Below are 20,903 nucleotides of genomic sequence, written 5' to 3'. Positions count from 1 at the left end.
GCTTATTTTAGAAATTATCAGATATTTGACCAAATACTATTTTTTATGGTATAACTTCTGTTGATTTGGGTCAAATCGACACAGGAGTTGGTAAATAACTGGGTTATAACTCAGCAAGATGGGTTGCCAACTTTCTGAAGCGCTCAGTAGCTGCTGGAATAGCCATGTACTACCCCCACGCCACACCGTTAGTCAGTTCGCGCATTGACCTTGAAACACTGTACCACTTGTGTTACCCGTAGGTTTTTGTATTGGTAAGTAGATCTGAACTCCGCGTGCCCACTCTGTTACTTGTTATTTATGCATTGTTGAGTCTACATGGCCTACATGCACTCTAGTGGGACTGTTTTATTTTTAGTGGGACGTTTTATTCTGAGCATTAGACCATTGTAAGTAGTGAATATGAAGGGTGAGGAACAGCAAGCACAGAGAATATGGCAATATTTATTGGAAGCTGAGGAAGACGAGGACATTTTCTTATGACAGTGGTGATGAGGACTAAATTAATCGTGTAAGTGAATCAAAAATATTGATAACATCATTGAACTTACTGCCATTAATCAAATACCAAACACATGATTTTACTTCAAATTCATTTGGAGCTATAATGTCGAACTGAATAACGTTTTAGGCTTTTAAAATTGTATTATAGTGAAGCTATACTTTTATATGTAAAAAAAAATATATTTTTTCAGATATATTTGCTTATGATTAGTTTTATTTGTTGTATAAAATAACAAAACTTTATTTCAACTATGTTTTCAGCAGTATAGTAGGCTACTTATAATTACTTTAGCCAATCTGAAATGATAGTTCTGCAGGTACTGATGTCATCAAAAATATAATTGTTAATTAAAAAGTCTTACATTGTTTATTCCAACTAATACAGTACATGATTTGCAATATATTCATAATACCAAAATCTGAATCTTCAAAAAAACTTTTCTCTAGGGTGTTTTTTTTTATGTTTGTTATGCCTTTCCTTGCATCGAAACATTATTTGATTTCCACCTTTAATTCTAGTTTTCATCTCTTGGGGGGGGGGGGTGGGGGGGGGGGGGGGTGGGGGGGGGGGGGGGTGGGGGGGGGGGGGGGTGGGGGGGGGGGGGGGTGGGGGGGGGGGGGGGTGGGGGGGGCATATTACATATATAGTTTTGACTTTTATCTGTTAATGATTTTGCTATTTTTATTTCAAAATCAAAAACAAAATCACTGAAGTGAACTGTAATTTATCCTATAAGATCAGTTCATTTTCTTCAAAACGCACTATCTGAAATAAAATAAAGACCATATTTTCGTGGTGTTAAAAAATATCTAACAAATTCAGCACTATTGTAATTTTGCCATTGTTTTTATGGTGATTCTGATTATATCATACCTCTGAGATTCTAACATACTGTAATTGATTTACACATTTCATAAACAACTTTCTCCGAGATTCTAAATACAGTCTAAAAAGAAGTAATAAATTATCTTAAAACATATGTCTAAAAAACTATAGTTAATACTTCAGAAGCTGCCATTATCTGACGAATTTTGATGTATAAATTAATTATTTATTATTTATGGTAATGAGTTTTTCAGGTAATGAGAGATAATAAGATAACTACTCCACTAAGGAACATTAATTTATCATAATTATAATAATGAATGACATTTTTTAAATTCCTATAAAAAAGTAAATGAGTTTACACATAAGTATAATTTACACATTTGCAATCGCATTGTTACTGAAATACTTTCAACATAACCGTAATACTATATGGCGAACAAAAGATGTTATTTTGGATAAACAACAATGATATATTTTGATATTTTATATTTTAAATAGGGCTGAGCAGGTACCAAAATCACTTATTATTATAGTTATCACAAATGCTGCATTGAGACAAGATTGGTTTTGAATTGAACGGTTCAGTACAGCATAAATGTGAAATACACAAATGGCGGCAATTATTGGTCTTGTCCAGTGAGGATAATCAGTCTCTCTAAAAAATATAATAATTTATCTGACAGGCTATGTGAGTTTAGTTTTCCTCCTGACCTTGACATTTTTCACCTAGAAGTCTGGTTTAAACTTATCATTTACTTTGAAGTATACATTATCTAGTTTTATTACACATTCTGTGAGAACAATAATTTATTGGTGCGTTTTCTATTGATAAATAAAAGTAAATATGTAAAATACTCTTGGAATGGGACATGGCAACAATAGAAAGAAGGTAATGTAAATTTTTATCCTTTCAAGCTGAAAATTGTATCCCATGTCAAATATGAAACTGTATTTATAATTTTGATTTATAAATATAATAATGCATATTTTTAAAGTTAAAGTTGTTTGGAATATAGTTTTGTTACCAGTTTTTATAAGTTTTCATCTTGATAAAATGTTCACTTTGATCACACTGCTAGTTAGCTGAAAAGATGTTTAACAGGATATTTAAATAACATTTACAGATAAAGATAAAACACATAGAAAATCTTTAAAACACAAAACGTTTTGACATGGCAACAATAAAACTTATGGAAAATTAATTTTTGGCATATCCAAACCCGATTTGACAAAATACCGGGACCCACCCAGCCCTTATACTGCACTGTACAAGACCTATTCTAGCATTTGCCACTTCTCAACAGTAGATATATAAATAACATGTGATTTGTATACAATATAAAAAATATATTCCTAACATAAATACTAAATGTATATAAGTTATCCAAAAGTATGTATACCAGAGCTGTGTTTTGAGTGTGAAGGCACAATAATCACTAGCAACAACCATAGTTATCAAGGCACAAGTTGAAAGAGAGAGAACTGCCACCGAGTTAGTAGTCCCAGTCCCCAACACAGTGAGTGAGTAGACCCGAGCCAAGCTGAGTGAGAGACTACTGACAAAGAGGTTAGCTCGGTACGCACGTGAGGCACAACCACTTTTAACACTCATCCCAATGTGTACAACAAAGGGAACAAAATAATCAAAAGAATTTGGTAGAGTGTTTGCAATGATAGAAGGCAACCCTCAATACTCCAAAACAGAATTTTGACATAAATTATTGATAGATGGCAGAAGCTGGGTGAAAATAAAAGATAAGAAATGCACAATATAAAATATTTAAAGTTTTTTTTTGATGGAGTAAAGGACTGTGAATGTAACAGGGGTTTTTTCTCAGCCATTTGACACCATTCAGTGATACTAAAACTTATCAACACTATGTTTCGAGACATACAATCTTATCTCTTTCTGAGGTGGATGACTAAACTAACCACTATAAGATCGTAGTCGTGTGTTAAGTTCATGATCAACATTCATTTATCTTTTAGTAAACAAGTTTCAATCGACATAGTCAAAAAAATTGCATTAGTTAGTTATCCACCTGAAGAAGAGATCAGATTGCAGATCTCAAATCGTAGTGTTACTGATTCATTCTATCACTGAACGATGGGAAAGGTCCGAAAAAACCATGTTACTTTCAAAAGTCTAAGTTATTATAAATTTGTTACCTCTATTGACATTTACAAAGAAAGATAGAGTAAAACTCTTAATATCAACTGCCAGTATTTTTTAACACCTCCAATTGTACGGTAGGTAACCTCTTTGAGAGTGTTTTACTGAAATGGAAAATCAGGAAGGCAACAGATTTGTTGACACGACAACTTGCCTCTTGGCTTGTACTTGAGGTGTTCCTCTATGAACTGACAACGGGCAGCGGGCGGAGATGCAGTGACGGGGGGGAGGGGAGGGGAGCCGTGCGATTGGTCGACACACAGGTCTAGCCGCTGGCGCACCAACAACTTCACCCAGCGCGTAGCTGAGGAGTAGCGCAAGAGAAGCAGGAGGGGCACGTTCCTACAACCCACCACCACCAACAGGCTGTTAGTCGTACAACACACCAACAGTACAGACATCAATTGTTTCAATTCCCGTCAATGTAACTTCATATAAATGTCCGGATTTCAATTCAGTTGATATTCACATTTAATCATGGATTATTGCCTACTTAATATAAATCTAGTTGAACGATTTAGTAAAGTTGGGATTTAAAATATTTCCAAGTTAATTTCAAAATATAAAAAATACAAATTTTGTAAACAGTTAAATTTATGTAGCATACAGAACCATATTTTCAATTTTGAAAATTTATTATTTTGTAGTTGAAGATTTGAAATACATCTTTAGAGATGGATCCAAAATAGTTTACATCTACAATAAAATGGACAATCATTGAGCCTTAGAATCACTCACAAAAGAAGCCTGAGACAAGACTAGACAGCTAAAGCTGAAGCAATCAAGGGGAAAGTAATTAGTGTACCGAGCCGAGGTCACGCAGCCATACAACAACCCATATGTGTACTCAGGCACTTCTGAGTTGGTACAAACAAATTACATTAACTGAGTGAAAATAAAAACAGTAATCAAGGCTTAACACTTGAAAATATTCATCAAATTGTATTGGTGAGATACAAACTGATGGATATGGAGAAATCTGAAACAGGGTGAAGCTTATATTCAAACTTCAACTACTCATGTTATTCTTTAATTCATTTATCGTTTTTGAATATGTTTTGATTGTTGACTGAATCCATGTCCCGCTGACAATATATAGTGATTTGAAATAGAAACAAACATAGGATATTGTTGGTGAGCAAACAGTTGAAACTCGTCTGACATTTTATACTGACAGAAGAAATCATTGAGGAGAGTTTTGTAAAACAGCTGTAACATCAAGATTACCTCAACCTATATTTGTGTGAGATCTGGAGATATAGAAATCTGTATGTATATAAATATATATTCAGAGTTTTGAAAAAACTTCAGTCTTTTACTGCTTGATTTTTGCTTTTCTTTGTTCTCGAGGCTGATCTCCTGTTTGGCCTTATTCTACCCAACGAGAAGGCCAATGACCTCTACAAAAACCTTGTAAAACATAATAAGGAAGAGAGTCAATATAGTTAAGAGGTGAACAATACTGATTAAGTGTGTTACAGAATTTGAATCCTGCACTATTTCTAACTTGAACAAGAAGTTCCACTGCCACAGACTATGCAAACACAGTACCTCCTCCTTGAGAAAAGTGATATTTAATAATTCTTGTTCACTACTATTTATTAGATGTAACAAAATCTCAAGAACTAATTAATTTCAAGTGTTAAATGTTAATTACTTGCGTGTTTAATTCTAAACAATTGTTTGTGGTCGTTGGCCATCCACTAACCCTTATAAACCTACTGATCATACTACTGCCTAACCAATTGAACTCTTGATGATTCAAGATCCCACAACAGCACTGTGCTCAAAAACACACATCTCTCTGAAGAAGTGGAAGTCTTAACCTTTTGGGGCCAATAGTCACATTAATTTTACAGAAGTTCTTTTGTGTCAGCAATAGATGGACAAGACATTGTTTCTAGGTGATTAATTTTTTTTTAGTAATAAACTGCAAAATAACAATGAGCAAATAAATACAACTTTGGAGCCAGTTTCAATGATTCCTCAAGGGATAAAACAAGTCAAGCATGATTTTAGTAGTAACAAATACTTCAATAAAACTTGCTAAAGCTTGCCAAAGTGGGTTCCTTAAAAGTTAATTCAAGAATTTAAGCAGCATTAGTATGTATGATGTTATTTAAATTAAATCTTATATTTTATATTGTTAGCAATGATAACCTTTTTGAGGATGAAAAAATAGTTATTTTGCTTAATAATGGATTTTTCAAAATACTGTAGAATGTTTTTGACATTTAGAATGAATCCCAGACGCTCACATGCAGCATTAATAGCATATTTATTCAAAGTATAGTAAAATTATCCAACTTTACTTGAATTTTCAATTTTATAAATATCCCAAAACAAGCAGACACCCACATCACATGCAACCAATACTACTTCAAGCAGAGATGACAGACAGGTTAAAATAAGCAACACTTACTAGCAAACACAATTTCTATAGCTATGAAATAAGATGTGACCAAATTTAAACACCAGCTTGGACTAAAACTAAACATGACAATTCCAAATACTCTCCAAGCAATGCTGTTTTTCTTGACAAATGCTGTATCACATTTTTTGTGATGTATTCACCCTGTATTGCTTGTAATTTTGTGTGATTCAATACAAAACATTTGTTGGATCTAAGTTTAAAAATACAACAATAAGGATTAATAAAAAGCCAGAGCAACTAATGTACACTTCATTTGATTTTAACCCTGTTTGGAGGTTTTGTTCATAACGTATGCCTGTCATGGCTGTAAAACTATGGTGTATGTGTTCTCCTGAAGTGAAACGTTCCTTAAACAAGAGTCACATGAATACCTATTTTGATCTGGTATATTTATAGAAGTTCCAACAATTACTTACAACTCAAGCCTCTTAATAATTAAACCCTCTTATTGCTTCCTATCCCATGTGATCTGACCAAAAAAAATATTTTTTACACAAGGGTGTATAATATCTCAAGTTTGAATGGAAGACAGAGTTAAAAGAGCCCTAACTCCACCTCAAAATAGTCATTTTTCATGTAATTTCAAAAACACATTTTTACTGCTCAGATTGGGATTTGAACACACTCTCTAACAAAACTTCTTAGCCAAAGAAGACAACACTTGGACCTCCAACAACCAAGCCACAAAATAAAATCTTGTTTAATTGAAATTTTAGACAATTACCAGGGTGATAAACTGATCCGAGTTCTTTGTATTCCTCAACTTGAGAGGAAGGCTAGGTAAACACAAAGTACTAAGTTGTCCACACCTAGCCTTCACTGACAGGATGTAGTGTCACAATGGACTGAACATGATGTCACACCTCTCTACAAGGTTATTTTTATAATCATACTAAATTATTACTTCAGAATAGTCATACTTCTCAAAGTCTAAGTCAGAACTGGGTGGATCTAAAAACAATAATACATTTTCATCATTATTTTATATCAGTCCCTGCTATAACAACCAGACCAAGAACACTAAATAAAACATCACCATAGACAATATGTCATGGATAGATTGGAGTGAATGGTCACAAACTAACATAGATGATGATCTCATCCTAATAAAACACGTGCATTTTATCAATTGTGGCACGATAACGGTCGATAGTTGGTTATAATATATATTGACATAAATAAAATATATTACTAGTCAATAAAAATGTCAATGCCTGTTAGATGCTTTTGTTCGTAAAGATGGCTAATTAATATCATTGTATTGAATTGTAGTGAATACGTATTGTAAATGTCAATTTGACACAATAACTACTAAATGATCTTAACACTAGTAATCTATGAGTGTTTTAACTAGGGCCAGGCAAAGATGGTGGTGGTGGACAGTCAATCGATGCCTCGTTCCTTTAGAAAGGCACTGAAAGAAGGACAACAAGCCCTGGGGTCCCGCCTAGGCTTATTCCTCAGGTGCTCCTCGATGTACTGACAGGGGCAGAGGGCAGAGGGTAGATGACGAGGGTTGGGAGGGTTACCACCCTCCTCGTCTATAGTCCAGTCGAGGCGCCGTCGCAGATAGTCTTTGCACCATCGTTGGAGATAACGACTCAATACTTGTTCTCCTCGCCCCTTCAACAATTCTATTTTAATGGTCTGCCCAAAAAGATCTGCCCCACTAAAAGATATTCTGAAAGTGTGGTTCTTGCAATTTGAAACAAAACACGATTTATTTTTTCAACTTACAAAAAAAACTATACGAGGGGGTACCAAAAAAAAACCGGAATTATTTTATAAAAATTATATGTTATCAAATATTTTACAATACGACCTTATCTCCTTCAAAATAATCTCCATTACAAACTAATACACTTGTCCCAACGGTATTTTCCATCGATCATAACATTTTTTTGTAGTCATCTTTAGAAATGGCTGCAAGCTCGAGCTTTGTTTTTTTCTTTTAAACCTCTTCAACGCTGTCAAATCGTTGACCTTTCAAGCCTCTTTTCATGTGTGGAAATAAAAAAAAGTCGCATGGAGCGAGGTCAGGCGAGTAAGGTGCGTGGGGCAGCGGAACCATGCCGTTTTTGGCTAAAAACTGCCTAACTGAGATGGCTGTGTGTGCTGGTGCGTTGTCGTGGTGGAAGAACCAGTCTCTAGTCTGCCACAAATCGGGTCTTTTCTTCTGGCGAACACTGTTGCGCAATCTTCTTAAAATCTCCAAATAAAATGTTTGGTTGACAGTCTGACCTGGAGGAACAAACTCAGAATGAACAATGCCTTTAGCATCCAAAAAAAGCAAATCAACATAGTTTTGATGTTTGATTTGACTTGCCGACATTTTTTTTGGACGAGGTGAAGATGGCGACTTCCATTGGCTTGACTGTTGCTTCGTTCGTTCTGGGTCATAACCATAGCACCATGACTCATCACCAGTAATTACCTTTTTCCAGAAAATCGGGATCATTTTCGAGATGTTTCTTTCAGAAGGCGGCAAGTTTCAACTCGATGCCTTTTGATGGTCAGTCAGAAGTCGAGGAACAAATTTTGGCAGCAACCCTTTTCAGTCCTAAATCTCCTGTTTAAAATTCGCTGAACCGAGCTCCAAGTTAACCCACTACTCTCTGATAGTTCCTCAATTGTCTGTCGACGGTCGGTGAGCACAAGTTCACAAATTTTCTCAACATTTTCGTCCGTTCGAGAGGTTGATGGGCGTCCAGAACGAGGTTTGTCTTCAATCGACATGTCGCCATTTTTAAATCGAGCGAACCACTCGTAGACCTGAGTTTTCCCCATAGCATCATCTTTGTAAGCTGTATTCAACATTAAAATAGTTTTCTGCAGCATTTTTACCAAGTAAAAAAACAAAATTTCACAGCTGCACGTTGTTCACTTAAAACTTGCCATGACAAAAAACTAAACAAGAACAAAACAGGGTTAGCGAAAAACAGTCACTACGAACGAACAGAATGCACTAGGACAACGGAACTGGGGTCACTGAGCTCACAATGGGTTGCGTGACACACGCCTAGCGGCAGGAATGTGTACTACACGCTGCCGGCTGCCAGCAATACAATTTCCAGTTTTTTTTGGGTACCCCTCGTAAATATATCAGAACTCAGACTTAAATTAAGAGTTTGAAACATCTAGTCACCTGTTTTTTCCTGGAGAGCCGTTTAGGGTTGCTGCCTTGTATGATGATGTCTTGATCTTCTATGTCCATCCTCTGAGCCGAACTGCCGCCTGTTTACGCTTCTCATCCGAGGTCTCCTCGCGGCCGATGGGCCTTCCTTCTGCCTCCTCTCTGTCTATCACTTCTTGCAATTTTTTCTAATTCAAAAAGAAACAAAAATCTTCAAGTAATACAGCTCAGTTACTGTGTGTAATTATATTCATAATGTAGTCAGTCCATAACAAATTGGTGTTGTGTAAATAAATTAGATTTACATGGTGACGAGGAGATCCAAGATCTAGGATTAAATGAGGATAATGCTTTGCTTTAATTCAGAGGAATCACACTACAACCTAATATTAAGTGGAATAATCATATTAACAGTGTTGCTGCTTGTTTAGCCAAGGGACTTTTTATCCTAAAAGATAATTATACTGCCTGATGTTATGTTGACAACGTACTATGATAATATTCGTACTGATTTGACTTATGGCGTTTCCTTGTGAGGTAATGTTGGATTACTGAGTAAAGTGTTTGTCCTACAGAAAAGAGCTGCAAATTTAACTTCTGGGGTTCCAGTAGATGCACATTGTAGGACAATTTTAATTAGTCTTAGGATTGTAAATCTGCAATCCTTATGTGTACTGTATACTGTTCTATACATCAAATGTAAGCTTCCTATATACACAAGGTCAGTTGATGCTCGTTATGATAAAACCAGTCACAGGCACAAGTTAGTACACTCAGGTGCATGTACAGTAACACCCAGTGTTATTTAATTCATAAACACAGAATAATACATTTATGACCTTAAATACGTTAAGATCAGTACTTAAAATTGTGTTAATATTCACGTGTCCCTACAATATTATTTGTAGTGTTTGTTTTAGTCAATTGTAATTATTTACTGATTTCTTAACCCTTTGCACTCGAAAGGCCAGCAGCACTGGCCACACCAAGGTTGTAGACAGTTCGCGTTAGTTAGGTGTAGTTTGTCCTCGCAACTCGTATGGACATATTTGTTGTTTGCCTTCCCAGATCAAAATTATTTTCCAATTTCCTCCGTGTTATTTGCATAGTAATTTAAAAAGTTAAAACAAGAAATGAAAACTAATTTAAAACTTATTTTTAATGAATATTCCTAATACAAAGATAAACATACATTTGGGAAATTTAACTTTTATACGTATATTGTTCAAATGATATGAAAATAAAATACTATAAAGTAGGCATTTACAGTTATATTATACTCAGACATGAACTATTTTACGTTTTTCTCAGTCTTTACATTATTTTAAGGAATAAAACTTTAAAAATACACAACTATGAGTAGTCAAGAATAGTTGGCACTTCTAGTAAAATTCTCTAGGTTTCTATTCCTTCAGTGTATAGGCCCACTACATGTCATTCGTCTTATTTGCACAGTTAATGTTTAGAGGATAATTATAGGCTAATTTAAAATTTACTGCTTTGCCTAAAAATTACTTTAAAGAACAGCTGCTCGATAGGTTTCAGCAATCACCATTCATTATAAAACAAAAAGAATATTAGAAAAAATTAATCCGCGCTACCGACAAAATGGCGGCAGCCAGAAGAGCTGTAGAGACTTTGAGACAACTACGTTTGTTGACACAGAACAAATCGTGCGTAGAACAATGCTAAAGCTGAATTAAAATTACTGAGGAATGATACTCACAATACAGTCAGTGGCATTGAAATAGATGAAGCACAAGTTGACTTTGTGACAGCTGATCTTTCCTCTGTCATCTAGCCCCAAGATAATATTATGTCTTAACAGATGTTTGTTCACATTTGCCATACATCTTTCCAAATTGTGATTGAGCTGAAACACAAATTTGTATTGTCCATTGACAACAATAGCAGGGAACAATGCCAGAGTACTACAATACACATACGCCAGTGCTTAAATTAAAATTAAGTTGTTGTTACCTGAAAAATATGATTAAAAAAAGCAGTAAATAAGCAAAACATTGTTTTAGGAACTAATATATTAAATCTCAAACAATTTAGCATTAGACACAATACATAACTAAATCACCATTAATACACAGAAGGAGGAGCTCTTCTTATTGGAAAAAACTATTTTATAAAAGAAAACTCACAATTATCCAATAATTTTTATATTTTCACAAGAGGCCTTTCGACACCAAAGATGCCATCATCAGGTGAATCTGTTAAAGTTATGAATTGTATTAACCTTTGGTAGACCTATCAAAAAATAAAACATTAACAAAATCCTTTACCCGTTTCAAAATAGCGTCTGTTTAAAATGTTTTAAGTCTAATAACAATTTAAATTAAAGTTATAAATTAACCCTTGGTAGACCTTTCTGAAAATAAAATATTAACATTTTTTTAAACTTCCATGGTCTGTATATATCAATTAGTTTACTAATATTTTGATGTTGTGACAACCGTTATATCCTAAAATATTGTTTGTATAAGAGAAAAATAAATAAACAATTATACATTGGAGTATTAAATTATTCTATATCCTCTATAAATATGTTTTGATTAACATGTCTTTTTACACTGCATTTAAACCTACTGTACAATAAATATTCAAAATGAGTTCTGCAGTAGGATCACAAAGACTGTGAAAATCCACACCACTAACACACGTTTGCAGCAAACACTTTATACAAACCTTAATCTTGATCCACATGCAGAGGAAGATGGCCGCAGCATTAAACACGAGCCACATAACTCCGAGCCCAAACAATGTGAGACCAGTGAGCCCTGAGAATAGCAGACCCAGCAGGATCACAAAGGCTGTGAAGATCCACACCACTAACACCCGCTTGTAGCAAACGTTGTATATGCTGAAGCGGACGTCATTGGTCAGAAGGTCCATGATATTCACATAGTCTTCCACTGTCAGCTGCAATTTCAGATAACTATTATAATACTTATGACATTTTATGACATCATAATACCGAAGGCCACTTTTTGGAAGTTATTCTTACTGCACACTATACAGGGTGGAAAAAAAAGTTATGGAAACGCTTTCACTAATTTTGTATGGCTTCACTTATACAAATTAATTTTGTACATCACCACTTGTATTAAGAACCTAGTTTTTGAGACCAGTGGGGACATTTTTTATCTTTTCAGGGGGGACGGCCCGTGAGGAGTCGGACGAAAAATCTTAAATGTAAGCATAGGCCGAGTTTGATATCAAATTAAAGGTCTAGTAAAGAGAAAACTCATTACCGCAAAACGCACTTAAAATGGTTGACCCTATCCAGAGTACGGGCTGTTTTGAATTTCAGAAGTAACGTTTGATTAATTATTATTTTTCCGCAATTTCACAGTCTCAAGTGAACTGTTCTGACTGAAAATGACACTTTATGGAACACAATTATCCAAAAGAATTAAATTAAAAAACAAAAAAATTATCTATGTATTACAAAAAATAACCATAACCTTTTAAATGAGGTGCTCAAAACTGCTCTCCCGAACACTTGTTGGCAATGAGCTAGTCTATTATAAAAACCTACTGTAGTCACATTTTTGAAGCATCTCGGGTGTAATTCTTCTTGCTTCTTCTAATAAACGAATTTGTCAGTTCCTCAATGTTGGCTGGTTTAGTTTTATACACATTATCTTTTAAGAAGCCCCACAAAAAGAAATCTAGTGGATTAAGATCCGGTGACCTAGCCGGCCACTCAACGGTATCCCCTCTATCGACCAATCCAACGGTTAGGTTAAAACACTTCATCTAACCAGATTGCGCACCCCGCAAATAGTAATGGGGCGGTGCTCCATCTTGCTGAAAACCATACTGCATTAAAATTTGCCCCCAAGAAGAGCACGCACTGCTGGCAAAATGTTATTTGTCAACATATTGAAATAATTTTCGCCTGTTAGATTTCCATCTATCACAAACGGTCCTACAATGTTATTGTTTATTATTCCAGCCACATATTCACTTTCTGAGGCCCTTTGTGTGTGGCCTTCTATCATCCAGTGTGGATTATGGTCGGCCAGTAACGGCAATTATGCCTATTAACTTGTCCATTAACAAAGAATGTAGCTTCATCTGAAAACAATATCGAACTTAAAAAATTTTTGAATTTTCGTCACACTTTCTCATCATTATTTCGCAAAATTCAGTCCTTCGATCAAAATCATCCTCTGCAAGTTCTTGGGTTAGGGTTACTTTAAAAGGGTGATACGTTGTTTTTGTGTAAAACATTCAACACTTGAGCTATGGCTCATATCAAGATCTTCTGCAGCCACTCTGGCCGAGGTGCTGGGATTTTCAATAAATGTTTGGAGTACATCCAAAAGATTTTTCTTCATTTGTTGCCGATTTAGGCCTGCCACTTTTTTCGCGATCTTTGACTGTTTCTAGTTTCTTCAAATCTTTTTACTGTCTTAAACACTGTTGACTTAATAATTGGGGGTCTATCAAGAAAAGTGTCATTAAACAAATGCGCTGTTTCTTCATAGGGACGAACTACGATTTCCATACCCACGCATCATAAGCAGCGTGATTCTCTCAAACTCACTAAGTGACATTGCTTTTAAAACTAGTAGAATAAAATGTAAATACTTAAGTAAAAAAATTTATAACTTATCGCAGTACCTTCTAGTGAAGAACTTTAAAACTTTAACTTACGTGGACGAAATTATAACGTAGACTAAAAACCAAGTTGATATTAAATAATACAAAACTGTGGAGTTTTGATGTGACAGTACTGTTTGTATTGCCTAAACCAGTTTATGTTTGCCTGACACAATAAGATAAAAGGGCTGGAGGGGACTGGACCTTGACCTCATTTTGATAAGGAGTTACGATGGTATTATTGAATACTCTCAGTTTCTTGAAGACAAGACAGGAAAACCCCTATTTAGTGCTATCCAACAAATGTAGAGGTAAAAAAAAATTATTTTTTGTTGGAAATTGTTTTTTTCAAATTTACATAATCGACATAAAACAGAATACTACTGAAAAGTAAATTAGTTACTTCACAAGACAAAATTACTCAATTTCTTTGTCATGAAATTCATACGGTCCGTAATCTGGATAGGGTCAACCATTTTAAGTGCGGTTTGCGGTAATGAGTTTCTCTTTACTAGACCTTTAATTTGATACCAAACTCGGCCTATGCTTACATTTAAGATTTTCGTCCGACTCCTCACGGGCCGTCCCCCTGAAAAGATAAAAATGTCCCCACTGGTCTCAAAAACTAGGTTCTTAATACAAGTGGTGATGTACAAAATTTAATTTGTATAAGTGAAGCCATACAAAATTAGTGAAAGCGTTGTTTCCATACTTTTTTTCCACCCTGTATATTATTTATATTCTTACCGCACTAGTTATATTAGACCTAACACACTACATTATTAAAAAGAACAGACTTTATTTGACTTACATTCTTGAAGCTCTTTTCTTATTGGAAATTAGATATTAATTTAAAACAAACACTCCAATAATATAGGTTTTTATTTTTTTGAGGCCTTTCGTACTCAATGAGCACATCATCAGACCCCCAATAAAAAATAATTATAGTGGTTATACAATGGGTCTGATGATGTGCTCATTGAGTACAAAAGGCCTCAAAAAAATAAAAACCTATATTATTGGAGTGTTTGTTTTAAATTAATATTTATTTGACTTACTGTGAGAATTACATGTTATTATGACGGTTTGATTTTGTTATCTGAACTTAACTTTACTTAATTTCAAAGTGCTGACATCGTGGCATTCAATGTCAAACAAGCCGTCCAGTAGTGCCAACATAACTAAGCGAGGTTAGGTCAACATTTACCACTATCAACTTAACATCCATAATTGATGATATTTTTCAATGTACCTTATATAGTAATAAACAATAAAAATGGCACTATTAGTTATTCACAAGCCGAATTTTTTATTTTCCTTTTGTGTTTTAGTTCGGATTTGTAGCTTCTTTAATCATAACACAAGTCAGAAATATGTAAAATACCAAAAAGGACTCACAGAATATTATTTCTTACAGGAATCACACTTTATACGAGTTGTTTTGTTAATGTTGATGACAAAAGTAGTTTTTACTTACGTGTTTTAGCACATTTTTGTTTCTGTGCATTTTTTCTAAAAAGTAAATGTCTAAGTTGTATACATTTCTTATTTTTTATTTTGTACATTTTGGATGTTTATTTGAGTGAGTTTAGTAAGGGCTATGCTATGCTAAATGTGATAAAAAAAAAATCTCAAAAACGATAATTAATCATTTTTTAATATATAATGGTAAGTAATTATAACTATTATTATCTTAGTTTGATCTAATTTTGTTTTACTGAAAAATATATAATATGTTGCACTTTGTTCATTTTTATGTAGAAGTGAATATAGTCAGCACTTGGAGAGATAACCAAGTGTTAACTGTGCTAAGTATATCATTGCTATATCAGTGATAAACCATTTTCAAGCATGACATGGGTTTTTTACATTTTACAAGTTTTACAAATACAAAAATCTGTTAAAGTACTGTATCATAAATGATTTTTTTTACAAGAATATGCCTAAAAGGTAATGAAAAACAAAAACAGATGTTTTACACTTTAAAAAATGCCCCTGTTGACTGGCAGATCAGAGTTTTTTTTCCTACTCTTTAAGGTATAAATATATTTTAAAATATATAACAAATATTAGAAAATAAACAAAATGTTTCAAATGTTGGACGTAAGCTTTTTTTAACCAAAATTACACAAACCAACTTAAAAAACAACAACTATGTTCAATAACTATGTAAACAATAATGTTAACTAAACCATAAGTACTTGGACAATGAATATGTATTCAAAACAAATATCAACTATTTGTAAGTTTGCTTCCACTTTCATTGTAGAGGAATCTTTCCTACGTTTTACTTTAAGAAGAACTAAAATATTGAATAAACCGTTTGTATGTAATACAACGAAACAAAAACATAACACAGTCAAAGTTCCAATTGACCCTTAACCATCAAAGTCATCACTTTGAGGGTTAAGGATTAAATTTGAAAAATACTTTTTTCAGGGTTCCCACTCAATCTAAATACTCAAATTCACGGTTTTCACGGTTAAAAAAATTAAAATTCAAGGTCGGAAAGTTTTCATAAACAACGTTACCGGTACAAACAAAATCGTGTTGGAGAGGGGGCGAAGTTGGGACGTAAACACTACAGACGCGGCGGAGCGGTAAAATACAATATAAAACTTCTTCCCATTTGACTAACGATGTCATTGGTCGTGCAGGAATTGACGGAAACGTCTAAAAGAACGAAATAACAATAGGCTTCGGTTACGATGCAAGCATATGAGCGGCGGCGAGCGCCCGATTTTATGTGCGATTTGCTACATAATGAATATAACAAGGCATATTATTTTTACAAAACATCATCATAACAGTCATCAAAGCAATGACAAAGACAAATTTCAATATAATTAGCATGCACATAGCTCATAATTTTCTTTAACTTACAAGTTTGTTGAAATCTGAAGAGAACTTTGTTGACACAGGTTAGACAAGATGCAGGGTGACAGGATTCGTACGTTGGCTAAGGCTAACTCGTTTGAGTCCATGAAGTACACTTGCGTGATTATTAAATTATTTTCTTGTTTAACACATTATTATTATTATTTCGATCGATTTCTTCCACAGGAAAATTTTCACATAATCACAGGTTCACATTTTAATTAGTACATAAGAAAAGGCAATTTTATTGAAATTAAAATAACATATAAACGTTAAATGTATAAAAATTATATACAACTTGTTATAAGAAAAGTTATTTGGTACCAGTTTATACAAAAAAAAATTATATTTGTACACATAAATAAAGAAATTGATAAAAATGTCTAGAATAAAAGTGAATTACGATTTGCACTTTTTGCTAAGTTCCTGTATCTTATCGTCTAACTCAGCTGCCCTTTTCCTGGCGTCGGACAAAACCTGGAATTTTTGTGCTTCCAATTCTTTTTTTCTATTGCAGCTTGCTTCCTCTCTTTCTCAGAATTAATTTTGTCTTTCATTTCTTCTCGTTGTTTTGCCAAGTGCTCCGAGTAGTGGGCGTGGGAATTTTTGGCAGCATGAACTAATTTATTAGTGATTTCCATTACCTCCAATCCTCCTGCTGCTGATACGCCGTCACAAACTGCGTTAATTGATATGTGTCGTGTAGGTTCTGCTCCGTCACATTATTATACTATTTATTTACGCAAGACCCTAAATTAATTCAATTTATTTTCCACCATAAATTAAAATTTTTTATAATTATTACATTGTGTTAACAGTCATTACACACAACGATATAGATATCGTACTGAATAGCATTTTTCTCATTAATATTTAAATAAAATAAGGGATTTAATAGAATGAAATTAAGTTAAAATGTAATTTAAATTCCTTACATTAGATTAAGGATTTGTATACTTTTTTTATTTTATGAAAACAATAATAGACTATATCTGATACAATAAAACTCCAATAAGAAAAGTGTTTACATTAAACGACAATCTATCAAGTAATTAAATTGTGTTATTAATCTCGCGTTCAATCAGAGAATGCCTTGTTTACAGCCGCGTAGCGTAGCCAAGGCCCGGAACCTGGCGACAGACAAAGACAGGCCTCACGTGATTTGAGCCGGAAGCGTCATCTCCCACCGGCCCTTCCTTTTCCTCATTTGTTTTATAAACCATATTATCAGTAAAATCGCTCAGATAGCAGCACCTGTCAAACTTCGCGGTCTATCCCCTACATTGCGTGCTACTTTTTACTTTGCAATAGCGAAGGTCAACTTTCCCATATGATCGTCTGACGACGACCCGTGTTGATTTTATTTATTCAAAAGTTGTAGAGATTTTCACGGTATGTAAACAAAATTCACGGCTTATTTAAGGTTTTTTCACGGTGAACGAAATTCACGGCTTATTCCCGGTTTCACGGTTTTCACGGTCGGGTGGGGACCCTGTTTTTTACAACTATGGAAAACATGCAAAGTTTTATTTAACCAATCTCACAGAGTATAAATAATGATAATTTAATTAAAATAGACATGAATGTAAAATTTATGAATATATTATACTATTTACGAGCTAAAAAAATGTAGTATTTGGAGTTTTATTCAATTCTTACATTTGATGAATCAAGACTGAAAATTAATTAAAGTTTGTGCAAAAAGAAAGAAAATTGACATATAATGACTAAATTGTAAACACAGTAAACTAAGGTTTCAGGAATGTTTGATGCACAGAACCTACCGTTAATCCTTGTGCCATAAGCTCTTCAGGCACCAACTCGGGGCGGAACTTGGCTGGTGTGATCCAAGGTAAACTGGAGTTAATAGGCAGAAGTGTGACTATAATGTCCCCATTAGCTGAAAAAGATCAAACCACCGTTATGTTGCGTAACAAGAAGATATATTGTGGCAAAACATTTCAAGGGTTAGGCACAGGTATATTGTTTCAGTTTATGCTTCCATTCTACTGTAAACTTTGAGACTCCCTTAATCATAGACAGATTCATGTTTATGTTCTGCAATTGTTTATACAAGGTGCTACTAGGTAACAATTAACTTCAGATATCACAACTACCATCAAACCTGAGTTCATGTCAAGGCAATACTTACAAGCCCTACTGTTTGTCAGCAAACCTGAGTTCATGTCAAGGCAATACTTACAAGCCCTACTGTTTGTCAGCAAACCTGAGTTCATGTCAAGGCAATACTTACAAGCCCTACTGTTTGTCAGCAAACCTGAGTTCATATCAAGGCAATACTTACAAGCCCTACTGTTTGTCAGCAGATTTCAATGTCCCCCTCTGATGTACAGGAAAAACAAGTATGTATTCCATCTATCCCCAGAGGCCAATATTAAGTCTTCTCTCTGCATTTCATTTGCAGGGGCAACCAAATCATTACATTACTAGAAATCCACTATCAGAGGGAACTGTCTGTTCCCTATGCCACTAGTCTTCCTCTGAAGAATTCCAAACCCCCTAAAAGAGATTCCTGTACATTCTGACTTGGCTGCCCCACATAAACTGTGCTATGGATACTGGATTTTTAACCTTTGTTAGCTGAAAAAACATCCTGTAAGCAAGACTAATCTACTATTGCCCATTTCAACCGAAACAGAGGGATTTCGCCTCATCCAGAATCTTGTTTGAATAAGGGGAAGCAAAATTAAAAACCTGTAGTTGACTAACCTTGTTTGGAAAGTTCAGAACTATCAAATACCTCATGTACAAATGGAAAGTGAGTGTCAGAATCATAAAAAATTATGGTATCAAAACAAAAAATGTGAATATTATACTGACCGAAGCCCTGTCGAATGATGCCAGTGGCGGGTGAGGCTGTGTCACCATTCTGTAAGTTGACGGTGCACATGTTGATGGTAGTATCGGGGGTATCAGTGGACGTATCGTGTGCAGATACGGACCGGTTCAAGTTCCCACGATCCAGGTTGATATGTACCGACTCAGTTGCTATCACTGCGCCACTGTACTGGGCAGCAGACATGGTGGGCACTGACAATGGCGTCTCTGCTGACTTCAATCCACTGCCATTACTGTCTGTTACAACTGCGACACAAGCATGACATGGAACAATAGGTTGTCAATCTGATATTAACTCTGTCAATGAAATTAGATTATCACCCTTATAAAGTGTATTTGGGTAAAAACCTGCAAACACCACTAGTTTTTTTTTTATTCTATTATAAAATTGAGGTTCAGCTTCAACTTTAAATTACACCAAAAAAATATCAATAATACTAAAAAAATAAAAGTAACGTAAAAATGCTGTTATTAACAAAAATGCAATAAAGTAAACTGTAACTGTTACTGTAAATATATAGCCCTACTATCCGCTTTTACTGAAAACATTTCTCAAACCTATTGATGAACATAAGTTCACATCCATGCGTACAATTTACAGTGTACTTACATCTGCTAACAATAGGAAATTGTGATGCTATTTACGACAATCTTGTGTACCATTATCTCTTGCAATGTCCTTGACGTATATGCTTGTTGCCTTTATTGTGTATGATTCATTACCACAGAGGAAAACCTCTAGCCATTCAAATATCAAACACACAAGGTCATTTAAAATTACCAAAATGTATTTATTTACTAGTAACAATATTGTAGAAGGTTGATTATGCTAGGTGAATAGCCCTAGTTCAAATTCTCAAAGCTATGACAATATTATTTTTAATATTTTACAATACATGACGATGATGTGTAATATCAATAGCATTGATTCATGAAATAAAAATTCCTAAAACAACTAGTCTCAGGAGTAAATGAGCATAACAAAAGGACCTCAAAAATAAAAAATAAATTACAAAATTGTGTGCTTTTATGATTTGAAATTAATAAAGCAGTATAATCCAATAGCCTAAAATGTAGTAATATTAGGTCTAACATAGAGATGTTAGAAGTGACATAATTCATTTTCTTTTAGTTATTTTCCCCAATAAAATTAGAAATTTTCGGTTAAATTTGCATGTTTTATTAATTTTTTTACTTTATTTATTCATTTTATTAGTTTAAAATTTTATTTTAACTGCGTTATCATATTTTTTCTTTATCTCTGATATGTTGCATGTTTATATTAACTAATGATGCCACTACTGGCAAAAGCATTTTTGAAATAAAATGTTGAAGCAATAAAAATGTCTTCATTACTAAAATAAACATTCAACTTAGTCTAAATGTTTTTATGCACAAACAGGTAGACTTGTTTGCTATCAGTTCCAAGTGTCCCATGTTCTGATATGGCTCTAAATGCCTTATCCCCTTCGAA

The 20,903-nt window shown here is 34.2% G+C and overlaps 1 protein-coding gene across 1 annotated transcript in view; it reads right to left on the bottom strand.

Moving 5' to 3' along the window:
- Positions 1-6,129: 6,129 nt before the first annotated feature.
- Positions 6,130-20,903, bottom strand: part of LOC124364903 (transmembrane protein 268-like) — a 32,301-nt gene continuing 17,527 nt past the window's right edge. The window contains 7 exon segments of the mRNA XM_046820709.1: positions 6,130-7,563; positions 9,086-9,160; positions 9,163-9,261; positions 10,800-10,946; positions 11,771-12,004; positions 18,355-18,470; positions 19,412-19,675. Of these exon segments, the coding sequence (XP_046676665.1) occupies positions 7,324-7,563; positions 9,086-9,160; positions 9,163-9,261; positions 10,800-10,946; positions 11,771-12,004; positions 18,355-18,470; positions 19,412-19,675 (1,175 nt within the window). The 3' untranslated portion in view covers positions 6,130-7,323.

Source organism: Homalodisca vitripennis, chromosome 6 (assembly GCF_021130785.1).
Source record: "Homalodisca vitripennis isolate AUS2020 chromosome 6, UT_GWSS_2.1, whole genome shotgun sequence".
NCBI classification, from domain to species: Eukaryota; Metazoa; Arthropoda; class Insecta; order Hemiptera; family Cicadellidae; genus Homalodisca; species Homalodisca vitripennis.
The sequence above is the reverse complement of the archived record's forward strand: the minus strand, read 5'-3'. Positions and strand labels throughout refer to the sequence as shown.